The following is a 12,327-nucleotide window of genomic DNA, read 5'->3' as shown; positions in this document are numbered from 1 at the left end:
CATCAGCGATATCTGAGATTTGCTATCCTGCAAAGTCATTACCAGTTTCGGGCGTTGCCTTTCGGCCTTTCCACGGCTCCGTGGGTATTCACCAAGGTGATGGCAGTTATGGCTGCCCACCTTCGGGACCAGGGTATACGGCTGTTACCGTACCTGGACGATCTTCTGCTGCTGGCAAGCTCCCCGGAGGTACTTCTTCGGCATCTGTACCTGACCACTGCTTGTCTTCAAGCACACGGGTGGTTAATAAATTGGACAAAGTCATCCCTGATCCCATCACAACGGATGGTCCATCTGGGAGCCCTTCTGGATTCTTGTCAACAAAGGATTTTCTTGACTCCGGAAAAGGTGTCCTCCCTACAACTGAGGATACACAGTTGTCTGAGCAGTCACAGGGTGTCGGCATTCGACATGGTGGAATTCGCCCAGTTCCATTCCAGGCCCCTGCAGGGGCAGATTCTATCGGAGTGGAACGGGTTACCTCACCAGATCCGATCCCAGATGCTGGTTTTGTCCCCGGAAGTGCGCCGGTCTCTGGCGTGGTGGCTTCGGCCAGCTCATCTCATCGAGGGTCGCCCCTTTTGGATCCCGGACTGGGCTCTGCTTACGACAGATGCCAGTCTCCGGGGTTGCGGGGCAGTGACCGGCTCGTTGTCTCTTCAGGGCCGTTGGTCGGCGGAGGAAGCAGTCCTTACCATAAACGTTCTGGAGCTGCGGGCCGTGTACAAAACTCTTCTGTCCTCAGGCACCACTCTTCACGGAAGGGCGGTTCAGGTGCAATCCGACAATGCCACCACGGTGGCGTACATCAATCACCAGGGAGGAACTCGCAGTCGAGCGGCGATGTTGGAGGTGTCTCAGATCCTGGCTTGGGCGGAGTGCCATCTTCCGGCAATTTCGGCAGTCTTCATCCCGGGAGTCCTCAATTGGGAGACAGACTTCCTCAGCCGTCACGACGTGCATCCCGGGGAATGGTCGCTCCACCCAGAGGTGTTTCAACTTCTCCTGGACAGATGGGGACTGCCGGAGTTGGACCTGATGGCCTCCCGTCACAACTACAAGTTGCCCGTGTACGGCTCAAGGGCAAGGGACGCAGGCGCAAGTCTGGTGGATGCGCTGTCGGCGAAGTGGACGTTTCACCTAGCGTACCTGTTTCCTCCGATCTCCCTGCTGCCTCGGGTACTAAGAAAGATCAAGCAGGACGGAGGCACGTTTCTGCTGGTGGCTCCAGCGTTGCCCAGACGTCCTTGGTACTCCGATCTCAGGAGCTTGTTCATCGACGTGCCGTACCTTCTACCTCAGCGTCGGGACCTGCTGTCTCAGGGGCCCTGCCTTTACCCGGATCTGGGTCGGCTGTCTTTGACGGCGTGGCTCTTGAGACAGCAGTCTTAAGGTCCCGGGGTTTTTCTAACTCTGTCATCAGTACCATGCTGAGGGCGCGTAAGCCTGCCTCTGCACGGATTTACCACAGAGTGTGGCACACTTACTTTCAGTGGTGTGAGTCCAGAAACTTTGATCCTCAGGTGTTCAGGGTTTCTAGGATTTTGGCATTTCTGCAGTCAGGTCTTGAACTGGGCTTACGTCTTGCTTCCCTGAAGGTTCATGTATCTGCTCTGTCTGTATGGTTCCAACGTCTGATCGCTACACTGCCTGATGTTCATACCTTTTTCCAAGGTGTTCTTAGAATTCAACCTCCCTTTGTGCCTCCAGTGGCTCCATGGGACTTGGCGGTGGTTCTTCGGGTCCTGCAGGGACCTCCCTTTGAGCCTCTTGAGTCCGTTGACCTCAAGTGGTTAACACTGAAAACTGTGTTTCTCCTGGCAATTTCTTCGGCCAGGAGGGTATCCGAGTTGGGGGCACTTTCCTGTAGTCCCCCCTTCCTAATTTTTCACCAGGATAGGGCAGTGCTTCGTACTCGTCCTGAGTTTTTGCCTAAAGTAGTCTCTAAGTTCCACATCAATCAGGAACTTGTGGTACCAGCTTTTCAATCTCCTGATCTTACAGCTGGTGAGGCTTCGTTGGATGTTGTCCGTGCTCTGAGTTTATGTTGATCGGACGGCTTCCGTAAGAAAGTCCAATTCCTTGTTTGTCCTCTTTGGTTTTCATAAGAGGGGTTGGCCTGCCAACAAACAAACGTTAGCACGTTGGCTTTGTTCTGTTATTAGGGAGGCTTATATACAGGAACGTTTACCTGTTCCAGCCTCTGTTAAGGCTCATTCCACTCGGTCCGTGGGTCCTTCTTGGGCTGCTAGACGTGGTGCCTCCGCTGTTCAGCTGTGCAAGGCAGCCACTTGGTCTTCAATTCAGACATTTTTGAGGTTTTATGCGTTTGACACCTTTGCCTCTCAGGATGCATCCTTCGGGCGCAGGATTCTCCTTTCTGCTCAGGAGCGTCCCCGCCCTTAGTTGAACTGCTTTGGGACATCCCCAAGGTCAACCCTGTGGACCCTGAAGTAGAAAACAAGAGATATGGTAAGAACTTACCTTTGTTATCTCTGTTTCTACGAAGTCCATAGGGTCCACAGGGCGCCCGCCCTGACGCACCTGGATTCAAATGGGCTGTGTGGCTGGTTACCGGTTTTTCTGTCTCCCATTTCTGAGAGTATGGTTTCTTGTGTGTTCCAATATTCCTTCTCTCTGTTTAGTCTCCTCCTCCGGCCTTGGCTGCTTACCAACTGAGGTGCCTGTGGCTTGGGGGCGGGGTATAGAGGAGGACGGACCCAAGTGCATCCTGGGAGCAGTGAAAGTTTTAACTGCGTGGTGCCCGTGGATCCAGATCCAGCTATACCCCAAGGTCAACCCTGTGGACCCTATGGACTTCGTAGAAACAGAGATAACAAAGGTAAGTTCTTACCATATCTCTTGTTTTGAGGAACTGTTGCCCGCCCGTCCATGGCTATCTCCTGGGTAGCTAAGGCTATAGAGAGTTGGACAGATGCACTTGAGGACTCCTTGGAAGTTCCAGAGGATCAGGAGTCACTTGTCAGCCATATTAGGGATGCAGCTGCATATATCAGTGAGGCCGCTCTGGATGCTAGTTTACTGACGTCCAGGGTCTCGGCCGCGGCAGCTCACCATTCCCTCTGGTTACGCTATTGGAGCGCAGATGTCGATTCTAAGAAAGGCCTGGAGGCCTTACCCTATAATGGGGAGATTTTGTTTTGTCCAGACCTGGACAAGATTGTTGACACGTTAGCCAAATCAAAATCTGCATTTCTGCCCTCAGCATCTGCTCCTGCAAAGTCTCGAAGCTCCTCCTTTTAGGTCCTTTCATCCTCAAGGAAAAAGCAAAGGGCAGTCCTTTACTAGGCAGTCCGCTGCCAAGAAAACTGCCAAGCCTACAAAACAGGCCTGGAGCACAAGATGCCCGGCCTCCAAACAGGAGGATAAACCCGCAGCCTGACTGGGCGGGCCTCCCTCTGGGGGACCCCACAGTGGGAGGCCGACTTCTTCAGTTCACCCAGTGCTGGTGTCAAACCACCAAGGATGTTTGGGTAAGAGAAGTGGTCTCTCAAGGGTACGCCCTCTCATTCCTTCGAAGGCCTCCCCATCAGTTTTTCTACACAGGCCATTTTTCAGACAAGACCAAGGCCTTGCAGATCCAGAAAGCCATACAGTCCTTGCTGCAAGCAGGGGTAATTGTACCAGTTCCACTATCTCAACGAGGGACTGGTTGTCATGCTACTCTCTTTTTGGTCCAGAAACCGAATGGGTCTCATTGGCCTATCCTCAACCTCAAATCTCTGAATAAGTTCCTCAGGGTGCCCAGGTTCAGGATGTAAACCTTACGATCCATCATACTGGCTATGGAACCTGATGATTATATTGTATCGCTGGACATTCAGGATTCATACCTACATGTTCCCATAACGCCTTCTCACCAGTGTTATCTGCGGTTTGCTATACTGCAACGACGCTTCCAGTTTTGCGCGCTGCCCTTTGGAAAATCCATGGCTCCAAGGGTATTTCCCAAAATTATGGCTGTCATGGCAGCCCATCTGCGTAATCAGGGTATCTGGCTCCTACCATATATGGACGACCTCCTCCTGATGATTTCTCCAGAAGTGCTTTCCCACTACCTGCAACTGACAGTTGCTTGTCTACAGGCGCACAGGTGGTTAATCAATTGGAAAAAGTCCTCCCTAATTCCCTCACAGAGGATGGTTCATTTGGGAGCCCTTCTCGATTCTCACCAGCAAAAAATTTTTCTGACTCCAGAAAAGATCTCCACGCTGCAGCTGCGAGTACGTAGATGTCTCCTCAGTCGCCGGGTGTCAGTCCAACCGGAAATGCAGGTTCTGGGATCCATGGTGTCCACATTCGACATGGTGGAATATGCTGAGTTCCATTCCAGGCCCCTGCAGGGGCTGATCCTCTCCAGGTGGAATGGGTTACCCCACCGGATCAGGGCTCAGACAATGGTACTCTCCGGAGGTGTGCTATCTCTGTTTTGGTAGCTATTGACGTCTCATCTAACCAGGGGTCGCCCCTTTTGGATCCCGGACTGTATACTCCTAACAACGGACACCAGTCTCCGGGGATGGGGCACAGTGACCAGTCCACACTCCTTTCAGGGCCGGAGGACAGCGGTAGAGGCATCCTTGCCCATCAACATATTGGAACTGGCAAAGCACATTCTTCATGGAAAGCCCATGCAGGTTCAGTCCGACAACGCCACCACAGTGGCTTACAGCAACCATCAGGGAGGCACTCTAAATCGGGCAGCAGTGTCAGAAGTGTCATGCATTCTGACATGGGCAGAATCTCATCTCCCGGCCATTTCGGCAGTGTTCATTCCGGGAGTTCTCAATTGGGAATCGGACTTCCTCAGCCGTCACGACGTGCATAAAGGGGAATGGTGTCTTCACCAAGAGGTGTTTCAACTCCTAGTGGACAAATGGGGTCTCCCAGAGGTGGACCTCATGGCCTCCCGACACAATCACAAGTTACCAATGTACAGGTCCAGAACAAGAGATGTGGAAGCAAGCCTGGTGGATGCTCTGTCAGTTAAATGGACCTTCCGGTTCGCATACCTATTTCCTCCTGTCTCCCTGCTTCCTCGAGTTCTTCGGAAGTTCAAGCAAGACTGAGGCACTGTCCTGCTGGTGGCTCCAGCTTGGCCCAGACATCATTGGTACTCAGATCTTCGGAGTCTCTCAATCGACACTCCTTTCCTGCTGCCTCAACGTCCGGACCTGTTGTCTCAGGGTCCTTGCCTTTACCCAGACCTGGATCGTCTGTCTTTGACGATGTGGCTCTTGAGACATCCCTCCTAAGGTCCAAAGCATTCTCTAGCTCAGTCATCAACACAATGCTTAGAGCGCGTAAGCCTGCCTCTGCCAGGATCTATCATAGAGTGTGGCATACATATTTCCAGTGGTGTCATACAAGAGGTTACGACCCTCAGGTGTTTGGAATTTCCAGAATCCTGGCATTCCTTCAAGCTGGATTGGACTTCGGCCTACGTCTGACCTCGCTGAAAGTGCATGTCACTGCACTGTCAGTGTGGATCCAACGTAAAAATTGCTCCGGATATACACGCCTTCCTCCAGGGTGTCCTCTGGATTCAACCTCCCTTTGTCTCCCCAGTGGCTCCTTGGGATTTGGCAGTAGTTCTTCGGGCCCTCCAGGGTCCTCCATTAGAACTACTAGATTCAGTGGAATTTAAGTGGTTGACAGCTAAGACTCTTTTTCTTCTGGCTATTGCATCTGCCAGGAGCGCTCTCCTGTCATCCTCCCTTTCTGATATTTCACCAGGACAGGGTGGTGCTTCGTCCTTCCTAAGGTTGTTTCTAGTTTACATATTAATCAGTAAATTTTATAGTACCGGCTTTTCTATCACCAGACCTCTCGGCAGGTGAGGCCTCATTGGATGTGGTCCACGCCCTCAGGATTTATGTGGACTGTACCAGTTTTCTTCAAAAATCAGACTCCTTGTTTGTGCTCTATGGATTTCACAAGCAGGGATGGCCAGCCAATAAACAAACATTGGCTAGATGGCTTCGTATGACTATCACAGAAGCTTACGCGCAGGTAGGCCTGCCTGTTCTGACTTCTGCTAAGGCTCATTCTACTCTGTCTATGGGTCCTTCTTGGGCAGCTCGCTGTGGCACCTCGGCTGCTCAGCTTTGTAAGGCGGCCACATGGTCTTTTCTCCAGACCTTTCTAAGGTTCTATGCATTTGATACCTTCGCCTCTCAGAATGCTTCCTTTGGTCACCGGATTCTCCTCTCAGCGCAGGAGAGTCCCCACCCTTAAAAGGACTGCTTTGGGACATCCCCAAGGTCTCCCTGGGGAGCCTATGGACCCTGAAGAAGAAAATAAGAGTTATGGTAAGAACTTACCTTTGTTAACTGTTTCTTTGAAGTCCATAGGGTCCACCCGTCCTGACTCACATGGCTTCATATGGGCTATTGTACTGGTCACCGGTTTCCTGTCTCCTTCTCTGTGAGTGTTTCTTGAGTGTTCCAGTTTTCCTTCTCTTATCCTCCTCCGGCCTTTGGCTTTTGACCAACTGAGGTAAAAAACTGGCTCGGGGGCGGGGTATAGGGAGAATGGTTTCAATGTATCCTGGAAGCTGAAAGCTTTAACTGCGTGGTGCCCGGATTGGTTCCCATCACCTACACCCCAAGGTCTCCCTGTGGACTTCGAAGAAAGAGAGTTAACAAAGGTAAGTTCTTACCATAACTCTTATTTTATTTTAATATTAGCTGCTTTAAGCATATTCTCCCGACAATCATTTATAGATATTGGCTTCTATGGCATGTTGCCATTTCTGTGAAAATGTCCATCCCTCAAGATGCTTAACAATAAGGTTAGGACTGGTGGTCATTGGTCTTTGTCTATGTGAAGAGTAAAGTGCTTAAGTATGTGCCTAAAAAACATATTAACAGATGTCATGGCTTTAGCCCTGGTTAAATTGGGCTTATATCTAGGAGTACCCTAGTGTTGCCCCTATGCTTGCTACCATCCCTGGGAAAGATTGTATAGATTGTGACTAATGAGAATTAATGTATACACTGATTCCTGTACAGTGGATGTGAGAATGTTCTTGGTATATAACAAAGAGGCAAATAGTTGAAGATATAATGGAAAGCAAGAGTTTCACAGTGTCAGAAGTCACTAAGGACAAGTATACTGACATTTATGCATAGATGTTATATTTTAAAGCTGAGAAGACAGTGGTACCAGGCTTTTATAGCAAGTGGTGATCTTAAAGTGAGAGTAAGCTAGAGAGTAGTGTGAACTAAATATGAGGTCAGAGTGACCATTTTCATGTGTGGGCGATTTATTCCACTGGGAAAGGTCACCTGGAGGTGGTGAAAGGTGTGGGTTATCAATAGGAATGTTGAAGTGGTGTATGGAGGAAAGTAAGTGTTTGGCAGGAAAGAGAGCATGGTAGCCAGTCATTGAAACCCCCTCCCTATTCTCACTGAAGTGTAAACCACCATATAACAGGTGAGCTGGAATAATGGTATCGGTCACTGAGCCAACACATCTACAGGGTATGATGTCCTATTGTCAACAATGAAAATATAGAACATAATAACGTTGACACCAAAATGTCATTATGTCACCATGGCCAAATGTAGACACCCAAAAGGTCGACACTGATATGAAGCAGACATGGTTATTAGGTCAACTTATTTCATGACATTTTATCTATGTTGGCACAGAATGTAAGCATATATTGTCGACATAGGTAAAATGGTGACCAGTCATAATGTACAAATGTTCAAGATAGTGTCCCATTGAGGAAGAGCACTGGGCATACACAATCAGGGATCCGGTCATGACAGCCCAATTGTCTGATGTGCTGAATTGTCATATTAAGATGTGTAGAAGATGGTGTCCAACTGAGAGAAGTGCACTTCTTCTGGTCATGTCACCCATACATTCATATTTTCCTAAATGTTATATCTAGTTAAGGAAAATTAAAATACATTTAATTGTTACGTAATAAAATTCTTAGAACTCCTCCCCTCCCCCTAATGAACTTTACTATTAATTGCCCGGGCCTGATGGAGGGGCCCAGCGGGGACCAGAGTCCACCCCCCTGCACCTCCTTACCGGTCATTGGCAGCTGCAGCCTGTCTCCTCAGTCCAGCATACACTGCTTTGTGCTGTTCTGCAATGGGACCAGGGAGGCTGCTGCCGCTGATTATACCACAGCTTTCTCCTCTGGTTGTGTCGGGGAAACAATCGCACACGGTGCCCCCCCAGGAGATGTGGCCACGTGTATTTTAGGCAAGACTGACTACGTGTGTATGTGTGAATGTAATGTGTTGTTTTTGGGTTATTTTTCCTCCATTCACTCCTAAAATCTAGCTTGTGCTGTATGTATATTAGATTACAAAGTACAAGTTTTTTTCATATAATACTATCATTGCTTTCATTTAACAGAGTCAAGTAAACGAGATTGGTCAACAATGGGATGCCGCAAAAGAAGAGATTAAAGAACTAAAGCGGCGTGCGGATAAACATATGATGATTTTAGAAAGTAGAAACATTGACCCAGGCAAGTAAAATTTAAGATTAATAGACAGAGCACATAAGCGATTGATCACTCTCAAAAAGGAAAAAGATGTATATTCTAAAACTCCATTCTCTTTATGTACTGTCTGTGGCGGGATGTAGTCAGAATCCCGGCGTGCGGGATTCCGACGGCCCAAATCAAAGGTGTCGGGATCCCGGCACCAGAATACCGATCACCAACATCCCGAAGGTAAGTATCGGGCGTTAGGGGGAGGTTAGGTTTAGGCACCGGGGAGGGCTAAGGGTTAGACTTTCCTTCTGCCCTTATGGGTGTCTGGATTCCGACTGTCAGGATGCCACTGTCAGTATTCTAACCAGAGGCATCCCAACCCGTCGGTGGTATATGACTTTATAAAAAAGAGACATATCAGCGCACACCTTCTCTATAATAAATATATATATGAATGTGTGTGTGTGTGTATATGTGTGTGTATATATATATATATATATATATGTTGAGATATATATATATATCAGGTGACACTCATGTCAATGATATGGCAGGAGACCAGTTAACGCCAACGTTTCAATGTTTAATATAAACATTTTCCTCAAGTGAGTTGCCCTGAGGAAAATGTTTATATTGTAACGTTGGCGTTACCTGGTCTCCTGCCATATCATTGTCATGAGTGCCACCTGATTGTTGTTCTATGCATCGTGATCCCCTGAGGAGGCTCATGTGAGGAAGGCACTGGCTTTTTTATCTTTACTGGCTCTGAGAGGAATGCTGCAGGAGCGATTTGTTTATATATATATATATATTACAAATTTGTTTATTAAATATTGTAGAATTTATTTAAAATAAGGGTGTACACAACTATCAATATATAAACAAACAAATACTTCCTATGTGTGATCTGTTGAGTTGTGCAAACTAATACCGGTATACACACACAATACAACATAAATTATAAAATATAAAGTGTTATTTCAGTTCAGGTTTTGGAGAGTATAGAGAATACGCCCTAGCGTTTTACTTCCCCCTTAGGCTTCTTGCATAAGCATCTCTGAATGGTAAACCTAAAGTGCCACATGCAGTATGGATAAGGTGCAGCATATAGTCTTGTAAGTCAACTTGTTAGTAACAGTGACTCTCTCCCTGAGAACTAGCTTATGTAACTGATGTAAATAAGGTGCAGTGTTCAATATTGATAAGGTGCTTCATACAGTCAATATAGCTTATGCTCAGTTTTTTTCAGTTGACCCTCCTGGTATACGTGGGAAACAGCGTGCAGTATAGGAGGGTACGCTACCCGTTCAGCAGTATAATTTCTTACCTTACTGCTGTCAGTCCTTGGCGGTCACCGCTGATGGGGTATGTTGCATTCACTCCTCAGCTCGGGTCCCAGGTGGCTTCAGTGTCTTTCGGCAGACTCTCCCATCCGGCTGTGTAATTCACGTTCTGTGCGGGATCCAATCAATAAATCTGATCTACGCGTTTATCCTAGCGTGGCTTCTTTTGGATAAACAGATGATCGATTAATCAGCCTAGTTCCCTTCTAATAGTGCTGTGGAGTATCCTTACTGCCCTTATGATGCTAGTACATTCACTTCGCCCTCAGTTCAGCCTCCGGAGTATGTGTGCGCAAATATATATATATATATATATATATATATATATATATATATATTATTCTCATTCAATTGTTGTTGTTTATTTAAATTATTTTCAACATAGTAGATTAATACTGAAGACATCAAAACTATGAAAGAACACATGGAATTATGTTGTAAACAAAAGTGTAAAACAAATCAATATGTTTTTTATATTTTAGATTCCTCAAAGTCGCCCCCTTTTGCTTGGATGACAGCTTTGCACACTCTTGGCGTTCTCTCAGTCAGCACCATGAGGTATCTCCTGGAATGGTTTTCCAACAGTCCTGAAGGAGTTCCCAGAGGTGCTGAGCACTTGTTGGCTGCTTTTCCTTCACTCTGCGGTCCAACTCATCCCAAACCAGCTCAATTGGGTTTAGGTCGGGTGATTGTGGAGGCCAGGTCATCTGACGCAGCACTCATTCACTTTCCTTCTTGGTCAAGTAGACCTTACATAGCCTGGAGGTGTGTTTGGGGTCATTGTCTTGTTGAAAAACAAATGATGGTCACAGTAAGCGCAAACCAGATGGGATGACATGGCGCTGCTGAATGCTGTGGTTGCCATGCTGGTTAAGTGTGCCTTGAATTTTGAATAAATCACTAATAGTGTCACCAGCAAAGCACCCCCACACCATCACACCTCCTTCTCCATGCTTCACAGTGGGAACAACACATGCAGAAACCATCCGCTCACCTCTGCGTCTCACAAAGTCACAGCGGTTGGAACCAAAAATCTCAAATTTGGACTCATCAGACCAAAGTACAGATTTCCACTGGTCTAATGTCCATTCCTTGTGTTTCTTGGCCCAAACAATTATCTTCCTCTTGTTGTTCATCCTCAGTAGTGGCTTCTTCGCAGCATTACGACCATAAAGCCCTGATTCACAGTCTCCTCTGAATAGTTGATGGTGAGATTTGTCTGCTACTTGAACTCTGTGAAGACTTTATGTGGTCTCTAATCTGAGGTGCTGTTAAATAGCAGTTTCTGAGGCTGGTAACTCTAATGAACTTGTCCTCTGCAGCAGATGTAACTCTTGGTCTTCCTTTCCTGTGGCGGTCCTCATGAGAGCCAGTTTCATAATAGCGTTTGATGGTTTTTGCAACTGCACTTGAGGATACATTCAAAGTTCTTCAAATTTTCCGTATCGACTGACCTTCATGTCTTAAAGTAATGATGGACTGTCGTTTCTCTTTACTGAGTTGAGTGGTTGGTGCCATAATATGGATTACAACAGTAATCAAATAGTGGTGTCCACTGTGTACTAACCCTACCTCTACACAACACAACTGATGGTCTCAGACACATTAAGAAGGCAAGTAATTCCACAGATTGACTCTTGACAAGGCACACCAGTTAATTCAAAACCATTCCAGCAAACTACCTCATGAAGCTGATTGAGAGAATGCTAAGAGTGTGCAAATCTGTCATCCAAGCAAAAGGGGGCTACTTTGAGGAATCTAAAATCTAAAACATATTTTGATTTGTTTTACACTTTTTTGTTTACAACACAACTCCATATGTGTTCTTTCATAGTTTTGGTGTCTTCAATATTAATCTACTATGTTGAAAATAATTTAAATAAACAAAAACAATTGAATGAGAAGGTGTGTCCAAACTTTTGACTGGCACTGTATGTATGTGTGTGTATATGTATGTATGCGTGTGTGTGTGTGTGTGTGTGTGTGTATATAATATATACACACAAACACACATACACTGTGTGTGTGTGTGTATATATATATATATATATATTATATCAAATATTAGGATCAAATACAGACATACACCATGAAACAAGGGCATACTAGTTCTAAAAAAAAAGGTTTGGCTTAAATAGATCCTATATAAATAAACAATGCTAGCTCTTCATGCCAGGACTTAGTTTGAAGTATGATGTACATTCCTGTGATAATCCTCCTACTATCGGAAATCAAGCTTCTAAAGAAGTGATATTAGTATAGTGTTGAAGGTAAATAATCACAATTCACCTAAATCATTATATATATATATATATATATATATATATATATATATATATATAAAAATAAGTGTATGCATGGTACAATGCTAAAATCGATTCCCTATGATGATCTAAAAAAAGATTTTGTAAAAAAGATTATTTAATGTAATTGGTACATAAAAACTACTTGAATATGTATAAAGTAGTAATTTGTTTAAGAAGGGCTAAGGGATATTCT

At 46.1% G+C, this 12,327-nt stretch overlaps 1 protein-coding gene across 1 annotated transcript in view; it reads left to right on the top strand.

The window, feature by feature from the left end:
• The window catches only part of LOC148454007 (small kinetochore-associated protein-like), a 69,270-nt gene that overhangs the window by 42,911 nt on the left and 14,032 nt on the right, over positions 1-12,327 (top strand). Inside the window, exon 6 of the mRNA XM_088461359.1 lies at positions 8,404-8,518. Coding sequence (XP_088317485.1) covers positions 8,404-8,518 — 115 coding nt within the window. The remainder of the gene's footprint in view (positions 1-8,403; positions 8,519-12,327) is intronic.

This window comes from Taudactylus pleione, unplaced genomic scaffold, assembly GCF_031769625.1.
Source record: "Taudactylus pleione unplaced genomic scaffold, aTauple2 ptg001041l, whole genome shotgun sequence".
In the NCBI taxonomy this organism is placed as follows: domain Eukaryota; kingdom Metazoa; phylum Chordata; class Amphibia; order Anura; family Myobatrachidae; genus Taudactylus; species Taudactylus pleione.
This window is presented reverse-complemented; position numbering and strand designations above follow the sequence as displayed.